The sequence below is a fragment of the Ursus americanus genome, chromosome 6 (genome assembly GCF_024610735.1).
Source record: "Ursus americanus isolate L20-20 chromosome 6, mUrsAme1.1.p, whole genome shotgun sequence".
Lineage (NCBI taxonomy): Eukaryota > Metazoa > Chordata > Mammalia > Carnivora > Ursidae > Ursus > Ursus americanus.
This window is the reverse complement of record NC_142132.1, coordinates 19,653,949-19,672,103: the sequence shown is the minus strand read 5'-3', so window position 1 is coordinate 19,672,103 and position 18,155 is coordinate 19,653,949. Positions and strand designations below refer to the sequence as shown.

Below are 18,155 nucleotides of genomic sequence, written 5' to 3'. Positions count from 1 at the left end.
GTGGAGGTTATGTGGGGTTTGAAAGATATTTTCCCCTTTGTTTTGCAACAGAGGAGTCTTTTTGATCATTTGTTTAAAGAACAAATGCTGTGTTTGGTACATGTTTGATTGCTTCAAATTGGTTTTTTTCTTCCTTAGGGGTATAGAACAGGCTATGCTTACAGGCATCCTCTCATTCGAGAGAAGCCCAGGCACAAGAGTGATGTGGAAATCCCAGCAACTGTGACTGCTTTTTCCTTTGAGGATGACACAGTGCCACTCTCTCCTCTCAAGTACATGGCACAGAGACAGCAGCGTGAAAAAACAAGATGGCTGAACTCCCCAAACACTTACATGAAAGTGAATGTGCCTGAGGAGTCTCGGAATGGTGAAACCAGTCCCAGGACCAAAATCACAGTATGTCACTATTTATGTGGTTTGCCTTTACTAAATATTTTGCCTAGTTACTCATGAATTGAATGTTCTATGTTAAAAATACTGGGAAAGCAGAATAACGTGTCATTTATCAGGTATAACTTTGTATAAGATACTTGTTTTATGGGCCATAAGTCAATTCTCATTTAATTCTCTTAATATGAAGAGGATGCTGTTTTTCTCCCCCATTTTATAGATGTGAAAACTGAGGCACAGAGGGTTTAACTAATCATTTGTGAGTAGGAAAGTCAGGATTTGAATGCATACAAAAATGACTCTGGAGCCCTCTTCTTAATCCACTATTTGATACTGCTTTGCAGTTTTATATTATGCCAGTGAATCAGAGCTATAAAAGTTATGGAAGCATAATGGTGCCAAAGTTTCATGAATTACTGCACATAGTTATCCTTAGGCAAGATCTTGTAGAGAGAGAAATGGGTTGTCTTATCTTTTTCAACATTTTGCTTCAGATTGGTTTAGTTTTAGAGTGCTTATCACCAAATATCCTCTAAATACTCAAAATTGTTCATCCCGTCATATAAATCAGTGGCATTCAATATGGAAGTGCCTAGGCATCAAAGTGTTTCTCCCTAGTCTATAAGATTTCTTATCTCCTGGGCGCCTGGGTGGCTCAGTCGGTTAAGCGTCTGCCTTCAGCTCAGGTCATGATCCCAGGGTTCTGGGATTGAGCCCCGCATCGGGCTCCCTGCTCATCAGGGAGTCTGCTTCTCCCTCTGACCCTGCTCGTGCTCGCTCTCTCTCTTTCTTGCTCACTTTCTATCAAATAAATAAATAAAATTTTTTAAAAAGATATCTTATCTCCTAGAAAAAGAACGTAATTAAACTCCTTAGTTTGCCAGAATTAATTTTATTGACAGAGACTGATGGGCAACCGTTATTAATCTTGATGAATATTAGCTTTTTAGGGATACAATACAGGGTGAAGAAGAATTCTGTAAGGCTCTTCCACCCCTGTCGTTCTGTTATATTATGGATCACTACCAGATTACCCTCTTTGTAACATGCTGGTCAGAGGGTTGGCCCTTTCTGGCAGCCAAAAATAAAAAATGAAGTCTGGAAAACTAAGTCTTAAGGGATTCCTTGAGTGCTTTGGTGACTTAGCCGTCATCAGTTGAAGAAACTTCAATGCAGGTGCCATCTCTGAATGTGAGTTAATACAAAATCAAGCTCTGTATCTGTGCTTGGAATGTTTTGAGCATCATGTTTGAAAATGCCAAAAGGAAAATTTAAGTACTCCTGTAAGTGAGTATTCATGTAAAGAGTAATCACATTTTTTTAAGTAGTGCTGATCATGAGCCTTTTTCTGACTAGTGTGAGATATACAGTAATTAACCACTAAATGCTGCTTAGTAAAATTCTTTAAAATATTGGCAGTATATGCTCCCTCTCCTTGAGTCAATAAAGTTACCAAGAACCTACCCTTTTTTCCTTAACACAAAGCTTCGTTCTATAAAATTTTTTATTTTTTAGTGGATGAAAGCAGAGGACTCTTCTAAAGTTAGTAGTGGGACACCTATCAAAATTGAAGATCCAAATCAGTTTGTTCCTTTAAACACAAACCCGAATGAGGTACTAGAAAAGAGAAATAAGGTAAGATGTGGTCTTCTGTGGCCAGGGGAGGCATTTTTTATACCGTTTTATGTTCAAATCACTAGTAATAAAATCTGATTAATACCAAGCTTCGGGGTTTGAATAAAGAAGAATTTGAAACTCAGTATAATTTTAGCTTGTATTGAATACCTCCAGCTCTGTGTTAGTCACTGGTGAGCAGACTACACAGGGAAGAAATATTTGACGTATTGCTGCTGTATTAGTGAAAGTGATCCCTGGCATTAGTGGAAATGTAATGCTCTAACCACGTAAGACAATAGGAAATCACACATTGAGAAGAGTGGAGGAGACGAATGTGAGTTGTTGGGATGGTCAGAGAGGGCTTTGTGGAGACAGGAGCGACATAAGCTCTGGGTGGCCAAATAGCAAGCCTGTGGGAAAAGAGAGAGTAAAGGTCATCTGTATAGTTGCCCCCAAGAACTTGTTATTGTATTTCAATTCAGATTCGAGAACAAAACCGATATGACTTGAAAACAGCAGGACCGCAATCTCAATTGCTTGCTGGAATCGTTGTGGATAAACCTCCTTCTGTAAGTCCAAGAAGCAGTACAATCTTTGGTTTTGATCTACCACATGAATTTCTTTGCTTTTTATATATGAATATTTATTTTTACTAAAGTTAATATAAGCACAAGTTAAAAAGTCAAATAATTGCAAGACTTAAAATACCACCTTCAACTCCCAGTTTCCAGCGGTAAGGACTTTCTTCTCGCATTTACCTCCATGTTTCTAAAGAGCTTCTTTGTTCTGCTTTTTCTTGGCCTATTAATTTTAGATCTCAGTTGAGTTCATCGAATCTGTGTCGTCAACTGTAAGAAGTACCGTTGTTTTGTATATCACTAAAAGAGAAAAAACCCTCACAATTATAATTGTAGGAAGCCATCCATCATTAGATGATTCCTGATTTCAGAGATGAGAAAATGTGGGGGGAAGATTATATTACAGATTTCTTGTTAAATCAGCTTTCAGTGTTTACGTTGTTCAGTGTTTACTGCTGAGCCATGTAGTATCCCATGATTACAGATCGTTTCTTACACGACTCTCTGACCCCTGGAGTTAATAAGTGCCTCCTTTTCTCATTGGCTTAGTATTTTAGGTACATTGGCTTAGTTCTTCCCAAACTTTTCAGAGGAATTTTAAAGCCCTTCTTACTGTTTTCCAAAGGGTCACAGGTAACAGGTGATCTCTCATTACTGTCATTGCCGTCCAGATGTGGACTGGGTGCTCTTCAGGCCAGCTGCACAGTCTCATCCTGAGGATTCCTCTGATTCTTGACTGTGTAGTGTCCCGTTCCCTACATCGTGTTTTCCAGTTTCTTGATTTATTCCTTTATCATTGAGCATGTCCTCTTACTCCCTTTCTGAGAAGGGATACACGGGAGGTAACAGCTTGAAATCCTGTGTCCTACCCTCACATGTTCATAGACATAGAATTCTAGTTCAGAATAATTTACCTTAAAAATATGGAAAACATCACTCTGTTGTCACCTAACTGCATGTTACTGTTGAGGAGTAGGAGAGGAGCACCATGATTCGTGGGACTTTGTGTAGGGCCCTTTTTTTATTCTTTTAGACCTCTTCAACATCCCTGCTGTTCTGAAGTTTTACGATGATGTGCTCTGTAGTAGATTTCTTTTAGTCTTTGTTCTTGGCATTCATTAACCCTTTTCAATCTGCAAAGTCCTATCCTTCAGTTCTGGGAATTTTTAAAATGTATTTCTTCAGTAGTTTTTTTCCTTCCAATCTCTTTTTCTATCAAGATTTGCCGTTAGTTGAACCTCTGTGAGCCTCTGATTTTTCTCTTTCCCATTTTCCATACCTTTGTCTTTTTTTCCTGCTTTCTGGGAGATTTGCTTGGCTTTATTTCTTATCCTTCTGTTTAATTTTCTGTTTTGATATATTTTTAAAAAATTTTAAGACTTCTTATTCCCTGAATGTTTCTTTTTTAGATAACATCCTACTCTTTCATGGATACAGCATTTTCTCTTATTGCTCTAAGGGAATCAATTTTAAATTTTCTTCAGCTACCTTTATTTTCCCGGTTTCTTCTGAGTTCTCTTTTTTTTCTTCCCTGGTTTCTCCCTTCCGTGTTCGAAGCGTTCCTCGGGTGTCTAGTAATACACGGTAGTCTGTTGATATTTAAGAATGGGCCTCAGAAAGCCGGTCAGATGCTCTGGGTGCGTGCAGGGCTTCAGAACTGGTGAGCTTCGCTGTAGGGTCATTGGTTGTTTCTCGGGGGAATCCCCAAATGTTAGTATCTGTAGTTCTTTTATCTGAGGCCATTTATCTGGAGAATTCTTCAGTCTCCTACCGTTCTCCCACCATCATTCTGGGAGCCCTCAGCTGTGTTTTGTTCCCCCCAACCCAGTTCTGAAGAATAACCTCTGACCTGTCCATGTTTTTCTCTGCAAGACCATGCAATTTGAAGATGACGATCAGGCCCCGCCCGCCCCTCCCAACCCCTTTAGTCATCTCACAGAGGGAGAGCTTGAAGAGTATAAGAAGACAGTCGAACGTAAACAGCAAGGCCTGGAAGGTTGGTTCATTTTCAGATTAAGCCTGATAACCATTTTACTAAGAGCAGAACACCTTTAGTTGAATGGCAGAAGGCAGTCAGTGTTTCGTTGGTGTTTTTTCTAATGTTCCTTCTGCAATCGATTGTTCTGTTATCTCTCCCAGACCTTACTGAGTGTGGGTGGAGCTAAAATGCAAAGAGCCACCGTAGTCCATGCATGTTAACATGTAGAGGAAACAGTTTTCCTCGGAAAGCAATCTGATGGCTAGCAAAAAGTCTTCCATAGTAAAGTGAAATCCACAGATAAGAAAAGAATTATCAGCTAAAATAAATACAGATATAGTAATAGATTTAAACATTACAGCATGTATTATGTGTCTATAATATTTCGTAAAATCTCTTGTTTTGGGGTGTCACAAGGTGCCAATATCTTTGGCAAACTGCCAAAGTTTTGATGTGGCTTTCTTTAAGCACGTAGGCACTCTCGTGAGGTTGAGTTTTTCTGACTTCAGAACCCTAAGTAAGGATTATATTTAAAAGTTGTTCATGAAACCCCAGCTAATTAAATACTAGCCCCTTTCTTCTCAAAAATAAATTCTTTATAGCAGGGGTTCTCAATCTTGGGTCTTTGGATAAGCTCCAGGCAGTCCATGAGCCATCTGAAAAATATGTGCTTAATTTTGCACAATATACATTTGGGGAAATGGGGCACTCAGGGTAAGGGACAGAAGTCTGTGACCCCAAAAAAGGGTAAAAGCATCTGCTTTAGAGCATCTACAACATACAGTTGAAATTTTGCCCAAAGCAGAACAGAACCAATAGATAAAGAATTTTTGTCCACGTTAGGTATCGTGTGGAAAGAATTGACAACTGGATCAGCAAGGGAACGATTTTTATCAGTGTGTTAGTTGGTGCCTTTGTCACAAGAGGGAGTCATCCTGACTCATTAATGTGATTATACCAAATATTCTAAGTGGTATTACTGAATTTATTTATTCTAACCTAAGATTGGAAAGTTTCTGTTTTTCTATTTTGTAAAATGTCCCTCTTTAATCTCTGATTTTTTGAAAGCCTAAAGATGCCAGGTAATAAATACTGCACTCTAGAATCGTCACCTTTTATATATATATATATTTTTTTTTTTTAATAAGTAGTTTCTTCCACGTTCATTATGGCCTTCTGAATTAGCTCACTAATATTGCTCTGACAGGAATCACTAATTGGATATTGTTCAAAAATTCAGTGAGGCTTTCTGCCTCATGAATGTAGCATCATTGGTGAGACTTCATCATTCTTTTCACCTGGCTGCTCAATATATTTTGGTTTTCTAACGCCCTAGCAAAAGCTAAATGCATACATATTATTTGCCTGTGCTGTGCGTAGCCATGCTTCCTTACTAAGCATGTATGTAAACTTATTATTAGCAGCCAGAAATGTTAACACATTAACCTCCTCTTAATGCATAATTCTTGCTATATGGGATAGCTGTTAGCACGCTCAGCTCATTGCTGAGGAGTTTATCCTATGTCCGCAGGGGTTGGATGTATGCGCTAACCTCCCTGAGGTCTTAGGCTTCTTTGGTTTGCATGGCTTTTAACCAAACTCTCATCCAGCAGATGCTGAGCAGGAATTCCTCTCAGATGACGCTTCATCTGTTTCACAAATTCAGTCTCAAACTCAGTCACCGCAAAATATCCCTGAAAAATTAGAAGGTATTCACTGTAACTTCCCATAGCATTCACTGCGTTAGTCTTAAGAGTCTGTCCTCTGTCATTTGTTTTCATGTGAAGAAAGCAAACACCTGATTGCAATAAGCTTGCCATGGATTTTACTTAAAGCTCCCAGTAATTTTATATATATATATGTAAATATATATATATATATATTTTTTTATTAAATGGTGTGCTACTTTTGTTCAGAGTTTATATTGATTTACCTTAATCTGGATTTTGGCAACTGGTAGTTCTTAAGAATTTGTGAAATTAAAGTGGTTTGTCCTACATCTTCCAATCAGAAGCATGAAATCTTTTTCAGTTTTGATTGCCAAATGACCCCAAAATTAAAGAAAAACACATGTTGTCTTCCTCATTTATACGGACTTGATTTTACAGTGAAACTGTCAAATCATCAAACCAGTCTTATCTATCCTTCATCCCCTGGTCTAATAACTTTGTCCCCTTCCCCTTTATACCATGTGAGAAAATTAGCTTCATGCTAATAGATCCATAGTCTATTAACATAATGATTTATCTTTATTGAAATTAAAGTAATGCCTTGGTACATTGCCGAAACATTTCAGTTTTGTGAAATAGAGCAAAGGTGTTAACTATATAAAATAACCCAAAAAAAACCCTCCCCTTTTGTAGAAAACCATGAGCTATTTTCCAAGAGCTTCATCTCCATGGAAGTGCCTATCATGGTAGTGAATGGCAAGGATGATATGCACGATGTTGAAGATGAGCTTGCTAAGCAAGTGAGTAGGTTATCGACAAGCACGACCATAGAGAACATCGAGATTACCATTAAGTCTCCAGAAAAAATTGAAGAAGTCCTGTCACCTGAAGGCTCACCTTCAAAATCACCATCCAAGAAAAAGAAGAAATTCCGTACTCCTTCTTTTCTGAAAAAGAACAAAAAAAAGGAGAAAGTTGAAGCCTAACTAAAGTCTTTTTATAATTATTATTATTACAGTGTGACATTGCACATTTAAATAGCACATTTAAGTTGATCATTAATATGCAGTGGTAGATAAGATTGGGGGTATGTAGCAAACTGGACTTTAAGAACTGGAAAGAGATTTTACTAAAAGAAAAACATTATGAAAAAAATTTCAAATTCATCTCTCATTTTATATGTCCAAAAAAGGTTTTAAATTTTTAAACACTTGCTAGTTTTAGTTAGCTCTGCCCTCATAAAGTATTACTATAATTCACCACAAACAGATATCTGAATTACTTCAAGCCTTCTTCATAATATCTGTTGGAAACAAATTACCAGTGAACAAACAAGAGAATTTTTATTTCTCAACGCCTGCTTCACTGGGTAATCAGATTATAATTTTTTACCACGATTATTGACTGTACCTTTTGGGTTCCCATTGTTTCAGTGGGCATTAACAGAATGCTTTAAAAGCTTCTAAGAATCTATAGCATTAGTATACACTGGCACATAATTTTTAAAAAAAAAAAGTTTAAGAAAACATTCATTTGGAATTTTATTCATAGTATAAAATTTCCTCACCTGAAGTAACTTTCTTTGCCAAAAAAAAAAAAAAAATCATTTTAGTAGACTATAATTTTTGAAAACTTCCTTTTTTATTAGTTTAGAAAGCCCCTTATTTTTCAACAAAGGGGATTTTGTATACATAACATGGGTTATTTAGTTTAACTCTGGCAAAAACGATTTTTGTATGTTGAGATGTTTGTATACCATTCAATATAAAAGCATCATAAGCATATTAGCCAATCATGTAACAGTAGAGCTATATTTGAGGCTGCTTGGTACTAAGTATACTTAAATATAATTCAAGAATCCAGGGACTTGGTATCAAAAGGGGATTAGAGCATTTCAAGGTATAACTAGATTCATATTTGAACCTTATCACGTATTTTTCTCCTAGTATTGCTAACAAATGAAGAAGCTCTCATACGGTAACCAAATGAAAAGGAAGAGAGAAAGTGAAAAATGAAGGGAACAAAAGTGGTGTCATGCAAAGAATTCTAGTTTGATAAAGACTCATAGTCACGATAGGATTTGAAGCATAGTTTATTTGAAACATGTCCCAAATTGCTAAAATTTTGCTTTGCCAAAATCATCGTATTTCTTGGTTGATATTTGAGTTTTAAAAGGGTCAGTTCTTTTTAATTTCTTTATCTTTAGAAGGAAGCACTAGAAGAAATCAGTGGGTCTGATCCCCCAGTGAGAAAACCTACCACTTCTTGATTTTTACAAAATTTTCTTACCTTGTTTCAGTTAACTTTCTAATGTAAATACAAATTTAAACCTAGACTTAATATAGTTTTTCCCCCCTTCACCCAAGTGATGTCACGAATCAATGTAAAATCAATGATCCGAAATGATCAGTGGATAAAAATAATCCAAAGTGTTTCTGGAGGGTGAGTTGACATGTAAAAAATCACATTGATTACAGTGTGTTTTGGGGCTGGTTCTGTTTGACTGTATGTGTATGATGATGCAAAGTTGAAACAGAGCCTGGAAATTTCATTCTAGATCTCACTAACTACTGGAATCAGTGTTTTAATCTCTTAGTGGAAACTTTCAGTTGCTTAATTCTGTATCTGAGGATTTTTTATGTTCTACATCATTTATGTTGTATTACAACGTATGTAGAAACAGTAACCTGTGAACTATGCTTCTCCATAACTTTTTAAATATATATATATCTTAAATGAATGCAATGTGCATAAATATTTTTTAAACGCAACAGTGAACTATTTGCACCTTTTGCTAATGCCTCTATTTACTTGCTTTGGCATAAAGAATGAGCCAATGAGCCTCTGTGTCCTGTGGAAAATGTATAAATGTTATCTGATATTGCTCTTAGATGTAATGCTAATTAATGTTAAATCACAAATAAACAGTATTTTAAATAGATGGATTTGATATCATGAACTTTGAATTCAGGGGTGGTTGCTTAGCCTGAATTACCTTGTGGAATGTTTTTTTTTTGTTTGTTTGTTTTGTTGTGTTTCGTTTTTACTGCAGTGAGATTTTGAGTAGGACTGTTGGTTCTGAATAACTGATGTCCTGGTAAATTTATTTTCAAATTAGTTGAAAACTCACTATATAAAAACCCTTCTTGTTTAAGCTCATATTAGAAGAAATGTTCCCAAGTGACCTATTTTCTGTCTTGATAGTGTATGGTGACATTAACTATATCTTCAGGATCTCAAGATCTTGGAAGGATTTAGAATTCTGATTCTCAGTCTCAGTTCTACTGTTCAGATCTATGGATGTAGAATAGAAAATGTTGCAGAATATGTGCTGAGTTTAGTATATACTTACCCTTGTATGTCTTCATGTGACAGCGTGACAATAAAAAGAATAGGAAATAGGTTACGATTCCAGCACATTAACATTCAAAATAAATCTGTTCCCTTCCAAATCTTGATGATTTATAGATACATCACATATATATTGCTTATCATGGTGTGAATGTGATTTTATTCTGGTTTTTTTCTCCTTAGCATAATTTATCCTATAAGATTTTCAAACTCAATCCTTCGTAGGAATGACTTCTTGTGATTTTTTTTCCACTTTGTCCTAAAAATAGAGTGCAGGAGGGGAAATCATGTTAATTGAGGGTTCTGGTTAATTGAAGTTTTTACTATAATTACCCATTATAAAAATGAAGGGTTTGGGCAGAGAAGAATAGATTCATAGTCTTGGGCATATTTAATTATTACCTTGACTTGTAAATAACCCTGTGGTGAAAAATTGCTGCTTTAGAAAGATACTCATTTCAAGATTCCCTTCCATAAAGCAACAAAGACCATTAACTTTAGTTACGTTTGAGAGTCAATATGGCATGAAAGGTGTGCTGCCTGGGCCATTTCCTCTAGTGTTCAGTATTTTCATTCAGGGAATGAAGAGAACCGAATGGATCCAGTTGTGACAGCATTGGTTTCTCTTAACATTAGCTTTAGGTTTTTTTTTTTTTTTTTTGACTTAGGCAAAAAACACATAAAGGCAAGCTGGTTATTTTTTAAACTCAAGGGTGATCCATATATACACGTCCAAATTGCCATCTTGACCAAACGAAGATTTTTAAAAGCATAATCTTCTTTTTGGCCACTAGAGGGTGTAAGAGACCTAACAATCCTCTATGTGCACTTAACTTCCCTGTTAGTTGGTAGGCACCATGTTTGTTGTGATATACCCAGAACTTAGAAGACATTTCCTTTGTTGCTTATCAGTCTCTTCACTAGACTTTTCTCAACTTTGTTGTCCCATTTCACGAAGACAGACACCACCAGCAAGGACTCTAATGCCTGTGGTGGAGAACACATTGAAACAATATTTGAAGAGAGGTCTCAGGAAGAAACCATGGTAGAAAATGACTCCTTGTGCCTGTGAGTGGCAACATAATGCCTTCTTCAAAAATTGGCATGTTTTGACTGGAGAGATTAATCGATAATATCTCTTGTTTTTTAATGCCTTCTGTTATCAAAAATTATGCTAAGTGCTTTTCATGTATTACCTCATTTGGTCTTCCCAACATCCCAACAAAATAGATATTATCCCCATTTTGTAGATAATGAGACTAAGGCTTACAGAAAATGAAAAGGGGGTACTAGCATTTCACCCATCAAAATTCAGATGTCTAAAAGTACTAGTGACACCTGTGTGCCAGGCCCAGTGTGGTTCCAGTGTACGTTCTTGTGAGGTTTTTTTAAGGCAGTTTCCTTAGTTTGGATTATAAGTCCAACCATGCTGGATTCACGTTTTGATATAAGATGGGATATAGATTTAGGATAAAACATTAACTTTTGATTTGGAAGACTTTTCTTTTTCTCAACAAGTCACCCCAAGAATGAAGAAGTTGATGGATACCTACGAAGTAGGAGTGACTTGTGGTGATACTGTCCTTTCATATAAGGAGCAGGCCTTGAATCTTCACCATGACACCTGGAAGACAAGGTATTTCTATACCTTTGCTTAAGATACAGAAAAGATTTTGGTAAAAGCCCTTTATCTTTTCCTTGTTTTTCCTTTTTGATTTTCAGTGTTGGGGACAAGAAGAGATATTCCAAGGAAAGTGTTATTTTAAAAACCTGAAAAGACTGTTCAATTAGAGAAGTAGTTTTACTTTTTTTAATTAAACCTTGACATTTTATTTTTTAAATTTTATTTTCTAAGTAAGCCCGAGGCCCAGTGTGGTGCTTGAACTCCCAACCCTGAAATCAAGAGTCTCATGCTCTACCCACTGAGCCAGCTAGGTGCCCCTAGCTATACAAGTAGTTTTAAATATCGGAAGTATACTTTTATTTACTTACAACTTGATTTAAATAAATATACTTGGAGATGATCTTTCTTGGAGAAAAATCTAGCATACATGCTGGAGATCAGAACAAGGATAAGCCTTTTGGGGAACTTTTGTTAGAAAAAAATAACTTGCAAATTCAGTAGTTTTCAAAGGGATTTCATTTTTAAGAGATGACCATTAGAGGGCAATCCTGGGTCTAAATTTAGGTTTAATTAATTGTGAGAGCTTTTCAAAGTATCTTTGAGCTTCCATTTAGGACTTTATTCTGATTATGCATTGCTAGATGTAATTTATGGTTGAGGAAAGTTTAAAGATACCATATTACTTCATTTATTCCTTCAGCATTATTTTCTTGTTCTGACTTAAGAAGGATCAGTCCTTCAGAGAAGCTGTGCTTGCCTAACACCAGGCAACTCAGAGGCAGCGAAGCCAAGAGGGCTTCAGGTCTGCATCTCCTGCTTTTCTACTGTGCCATGGTCTCCCCTGGAAGCTCATCAGGTCGTAACCTAGGAACAAATACACGGTTTTCTAAAGTTCCCGGCAAATTAATGTTTAATATGTTGTTACAGAAATCGCTAAGAGAAACCTATTGCAGGATTGAGCCTGTATATTATGTTATCAGTAATTGTTTTTCTAAAGTGTCAAGTCTATAGAGAGTTTTGTGCATTCTCTCAAATTAATCAAGATGCTGCTTTTATTACTGCGACCTGTAATATTTTAAATGTCATTTATACCTTAAATGACAAACTGGTACCTTTTGATATTCCTTCCATAGCAAAAAAGTCATATGTTTTATCTAGCAGAAAGATAGATGGGTATATATCCAGTCCATAATTTTTTCACAGCCCTATATAATTTCTGGTTAGGTAAGTCTTGATACCGAAGCAATGGTGAGTGTTTCTAATTAAGCTACCTTTTGTTTTATTCCTACACAGACTGCTTTAGGTTTTGTCATTCTCCGAGGCCAGCTTTGATCTTGCTTACAATAGTGTAAAAAAAAAAAAAGAAAATCCCTTATTTTCAGTCCCAGGTAACTCCCATCACTAGACAAAATACTAGTTCCTTGCTAAATTCCATACCTTAAAATCAATAACATTGATTTTATTAATCTAATTTGGTAAAAGGTGAAAGAGGAACCAGGATAGTATTACTAATCTAATTTGGATGTGCACTGATAAATATTAAGTTTCTAAGAAATCATTCCAAAACTTTTTAGCTGCGCTTTTAAAATGACAGAATACATAGGGCAAAATTTTATCTACGGTCTTGTGTCCTATAGACAAGACTTTGTCCTCATTGTTTGTCTACTTGCAGGAGGCTGCCCCTCAAAGAGCCAGTAAATATATGAGCCCTATGGAAAGACCAGTCTGGACTATTATTTAATTGGACTTCTTAGACAAAACAGTATCCTCTCAGGTTGATATTTAGACTGGAAATTTTAAGAAAAACTTGGATTTCCCACAGCAGTATTATTCTAACAGATTGGTTGGAAGTGAGTAAAAGGTCTATGATTATAAAATGATTATAAAATGCAGGAGTTAAGAGGTAGAGTTTTGTGGATTTCCCACTGGTACTCTTCTGGGTTAAAAAAAAAAAATGTTGGTAGTGACTGTCCCAGCCCAGACCTAGAGCTGTAGTGCTGCTCGACCCTCTTCAATGATTTGCCAGTCTAGTGTCTGTCCTTAACATAAGAGCATTTTCGAATTGGTTTTTCCAAAAGCAACAGCTTCTGAAGATTCTCACTGAGCAGGAGCTGTGGGGGAAGTCGTTGTTGCATTCTAGAACTCACCCTTTCCTGTTGAGTAATGCTCTAGGGGCTGGATTTCAGTGGTGGCTGGCTTGGTAGACTTAGACTTCAGAACAGGTGACCCACTCAGTTTTAGGAGAAGCAGGTAGATACGGCCAACTTGTTGGTAGGCACAGACATATTCTTGATGGGTGTTTACTAGGCTCACAAGTTAAGGTTAAAGATTACTTCCTACCTGATTTCTATTTTAAAAATGTCGACTTCAATTATTTCGACTTAAGTAAAGGTAATCTGGGGCTATTCAGACAACCAAAAATGTTTTCCAAATATTAGCTACCAATCCACGGCGGGGGGGGGGGGGGGGGAGAGGCTCCCACTGCATCATGTTAAGCCTTTTAAAATACATTGTGGTAATTGAGACTTTTCATTTTTAAAATATCTGTTAAATCGTTTTCTGTCTTAAAACCATGTATGTGAAATGATCTTGTATAAGTGTGGTCTCCTGTCTCCATTTTGACCTTTAGGTTAATATTGAGCAAGAGTACGTGCACATACCCTTGCTAAAGTCAAGCTGAGCATGGCTCAATTAACTGCAGAGGAACAGGGCGGACTGGGTGGGGCAAGCTCTGGAATTCTACCCACTCACTGAGCAAAGTCAGGCATGGGGAGAACAGCTTGCGCTGAAGCAGCTAGTAGGAAGCCCAGCCCAGCAGGTGAAACATGGAATCTGGAGGACATGGCAATCAACCAAAAGCACAATGTGGTAAAGTGGTCTCCATCAGGGAAGTGTACGTCCCAGTCAGGTATCCGGAGCAGGAAAGCAGGGACTGCAAGTCTCCTAGCCTGGGTAGGAGCCCCAGCCACAGGCTTCGAGAGCAGCGCTTCCTCTGCTTCCTGTGGGGCAATGGCAAGATCAAGGCGGGATCTCAGGCCTAAGGGGCCTGGGGATAGTTCCTCAGGACAGGAACTCAGACGTAAGGAGAATGACAGATGGGGATCCTGTTATCAGACTTGAAGTACATGACACCACTCAGAATTCCAGAAGCAAGGCAGTGCTGTAGCCAAGCCACAGGTCACGACTGGCCTACAGACAGGCGTAGCTTAATGTGGAGTTGCCTCATCAGGACTAGTCCTGGAGGCCACAGCCAGGTGAGGGGGTCCAGGGGCTCCAGCCGTGGAGGGGAGAGGAGTGCTGTAGAGCCAGGAAGGGGCCTGACCTGACTCTCACCGTGGAAGCAGCCCTCTGTGACAGCAGCCTCGGCATTGTAAGAGCGCTGCAGGGCGGCAGGAATGGGCTGTTACTGTCTCCCACCGGAACCTGCCTGGGAGGACTAGCAACGATCAGTGAGCAGGGGCCGAGTGCTACCGACACACTAGCTGTGAAGACGGCCAGATGTTCCTTGTGAACTCATTTGCCCTATCTGAAAGTACAGTTCACCACAGGATAATGAGCTCCAGTGATGACTCTGGCCTCCCTCCTGAGAGTCACTAGAAGATGGGTTGAAGAGAATGAGTGGTCTGTGTTTCTTCCCCCGACTGGACTAAATGAGGCTGTACGTTTAGACGAGCAAAACAGCTTTGATTCTACAAGGTACATCCTCCATAACCCTCTGGTTGTGGTAATTACCTTTTGCCACTGAGTCGGAAGGCCTCTCTGATTCGTCTTGCCACACTTGCCCAAATAATGACCTCTCCGTGGCCTCCTCCGGCCTGCTACTAGAGAGAGAATGGCTTCCCGGGCCCTTACTTGTAGAAGCCCAGATCTGTCATCAGCATTGGCTTGAATCACCCGGTCCTCGGAGCCAGCAGTTGTCCACAGAGTACTCCCTGGCAAGCAGACCCTCTTCACACCCCTCTCCCTGTCCTACACGCCTGGCCAGAGGGCTCGCACCTCTCGGAGGCTTTCCTAGCTCCCCAGGCACCCTGTACCACCTGGTCCTACCGCCGATGTTTCTCGCATGATGTTCTTCCTTTGCCAAACTCCAGTAGCGCTTCCGAATCCTACCTCTCTCAGCCTGTCTTAAATTAACAGTATTGATCACGTATCCATCTCCCCTAAAAGCTTGTGAGCTCCGGAGTGCAGAGACTGTACATTGCTCACCCGTTTGTCCTCCACCACGTTTGACCAAAGTCGAATCTGCATTTTCGTTGCTCATGATAGACAATACTGTTCGTGTTGATTACATGGTGAATAATAGGTACGTAGCAAAAAGGTGTTCTCCTATATCTTCAATAGTGAAAGTCAGGGAGTAGCTTGGGATACAAATCCTAGTTGGAGTTTCTAGTCTGATCTATAAGGCAAATAATTACTACAGTTTAGGCATTGGGTAAGCATTGTATTGCATGTTTAAATTACATTATCTCATTTAATCCCCAATCCTGCACTGCAGGGCTAACTCCACTGAGGGGGACCAAGGTTTAGAAAGAAGCCAGGTAACTTATCCTACATTCGCACCTAGTAAGTGGTAGATCTGAGATTCAGACTCAAGTCTGTTTCTTACTGTCCTGACAGGTTATTCACCAAAAGCAGCCTGCTTATCAGCTGGTAGGAACATCAAGTGTTAGAGGTTGACGCAATGTTGGACAAGCCTTCCCCACCCTGTCTCTTCCATGGTAAAGTGGCTTCTAGGTGAGGTAGAGTTTTACCCCAGGGCAGAGTGCCTGGGTAGCCCCGCTGGTGTTCGCTAATCCAGGGTGGGGAGGGGCTTCCTGTGCAAGGATACAGTGAGGTTTTGGTTAGGAATCCAAGGACAAATTGGGGGATCTACAGAGCATATTGGTCTAGCCTTAGCAAACCCTACTACAGGTATGCTTTTAAATGAACAGTGATCTAGCCACTACATCCTGATCTCCAGTGTGGCTTTTCAATTCTGTGTTGTCCATTGGCTCTTAAGCAATTATTTATTTAACTGAAGGCTGCTGTCATTGATAGAAGTCATTGGCACATAACTCTATGGGTTAAATGTAATACCTAGAATTTACCGAACACCAAGTGCTATACATGGATTCATGAATTTAATTCCACTAACCCCTGAGGTAGATGGTATTACCCTGTTTCACAGATAAGAAACTACAGTTTAAAGCAGTTGCCCAAGGTCACATAATTAGTAAGTGGCAAAACTGGGGTTCCAAACCTGCGTAATCAGGCTTAAGAGGTTATACTTCTACTGTCTTTATTTCCGAAAGATAACTGCTATCTTATCTTCTTAATTTACATGAATCTCTAGAGACAGCAGACATCAATTAAGTAAACTTACATTGTACTGGGTTCTCGTTTTCTTTCTCAAGTCATTTTGCATATGACATGTTACATATCTTATTGAACAATTATGCTAATACCCTAAAATTTCCACTTCTGACATTGTAGCATTTTTTTCTTTGTCCAACAGTAAAGCATTACAGTTTAAAATTACGAGTTTATGCCCTGGGGTCTTAGAGACCTTTGTTTCCTACCGCTTCACTTTTTTATAAAATGGGTATAATATAATTGCACTAACCTTTTTGGGTGGTCATAAAAATTAAGATTATAATATACACAAAACTTAGCCCAGTATCTGTAAGCCCTGAATTAATGTTGGTATTGTTATAGTGTTATCACTTGTTTGGTCTCCTTTACCTGCTGGAAGAAAATGCATATTAGGGAAAAGATAAAGGAGTAAACTACATCTGGTTTACCCCTTCCACTGTTACCCATTTGAATGTTGTCATTCATGGGACGCCTGGATGGCTCAGTCGGTTAAGCTTCTGCCTTCGGCTCAGGTCATGATCCCAGGGTCCTAGGATCGAGACCCACGTTGGGCTCCCTACTCAGCGGGGAGCCTGCTTCCCCTTCTCCCTCTGCAGCTTCCCCTGCTTGTGCTCTCTCTCTCAAATAAATAAAATCTTTAAAAAAAAAAAAAAGGTGGTCATTCCTGTTCTTTCCAGAATTCTTTGTACAACTGTGACCAGATGTCTCGTCTTTGAAAAAGAAGTTCAGAAGATGAGAAGGAATGAGTAGATAACCCTGTATAACTTGCCCTTTTCCAGTAAGAAATCTCCCTGGAAGATGTGGTTTGTGCCCTGGAAAGTGCTTGATGAGGAAATTACTATGTCAGTTGCTCCCAGGCAAGGAGCAGCAACTTCCTTCGAGATTGGTGGGGATTCCTGGACCGAGGGCAGCTTCATGGAGAATCCCATAGGACTCGGCCAATCACTGTAATTCTAAGTCATGTTCAGGGGAACAACCAAGTTTGGAGCTCTGGCTGGCAAGGTTGACCTTTCCTAGCTCTCTGTGCTCCTTGGGAGCTGAGTGCCATCACATAAGGAGTTGGCCATCTCGGGCTTTGTGGCCCCAACAGTCTCACATTGGCGGTCTGAGAACGCCCTTTATGACCGCGCTTCAGGGGTGCTTCACGAGCTCAGCTGCTCATCTCACAGATGCTCCGGTGACAGAGGCTAGTCTGCGCTGTTTTCACGGCAGCCTGGAGAAGACCCAGAGAAGGCAGGTTCACCCCAGTCCTGCACTGGGCAGAGCATTATCGAGAAAATAAATCTGCCTCTTAAGAAAAACCTGAATATACTTAGAGTAGAATGGTAGCGATAAGGGAGAGGGAATGGGAGTATGTAAAAGTAAATGGGAGGAAAGCCCCAAAATGTGAAATTCTTCCCACGGTTTACAAAAATTACACATATTACCCATGTCCTATTCCTAAGGGAAAGACAGGAAAGAGTACACGCAAACAGCATGCATTGAACACCAGTGACTTCTTGATGGTGGGATTACAAGTGCTTTTTATTTTCTTGACTTTTTTACATTTCTGAAGTTTGACTAATAAAATATCAAAAGCTCAGAAAATCAAAAAT

General features: G+C 38.9%; 1 protein-coding gene across 6 annotated transcripts in view; it reads left to right on the top strand.

Moving 5' to 3' along the window:
* ADD3 (adducin 3) overlaps positions 1–9,174 on the top strand; it is a 118,318-nt gene extending 109,144 nt beyond the window's left edge. For 5 of the 6 annotated variants that reach the window (XM_045803071.2, XM_045803072.2, XM_045803070.2 and 2 more), the window contains exons 10-15: positions 139–396; positions 1,906–2,025; positions 2,490–2,576; positions 4,458–4,581; positions 6,177–6,272; positions 6,927–9,174. In XM_045803071.2, the coding sequence (XP_045659027.1) occupies positions 139–396; positions 1,906–2,025; positions 2,490–2,576; positions 4,458–4,581; positions 6,177–6,272; positions 6,927–7,219 (978 nt within the window). In that variant the 3' untranslated portion in view covers positions 7,220–9,174. The remainder of the gene's footprint in view (positions 1–138; positions 397–1,905; positions 2,026–2,489; positions 2,577–4,457; positions 4,582–6,176; positions 6,273–6,926) is intronic. The other variant, XM_045803075.2, reaches the window with a different exon arrangement.
* Positions 9,175–18,155: the final 8,981 nt, after the last annotated feature.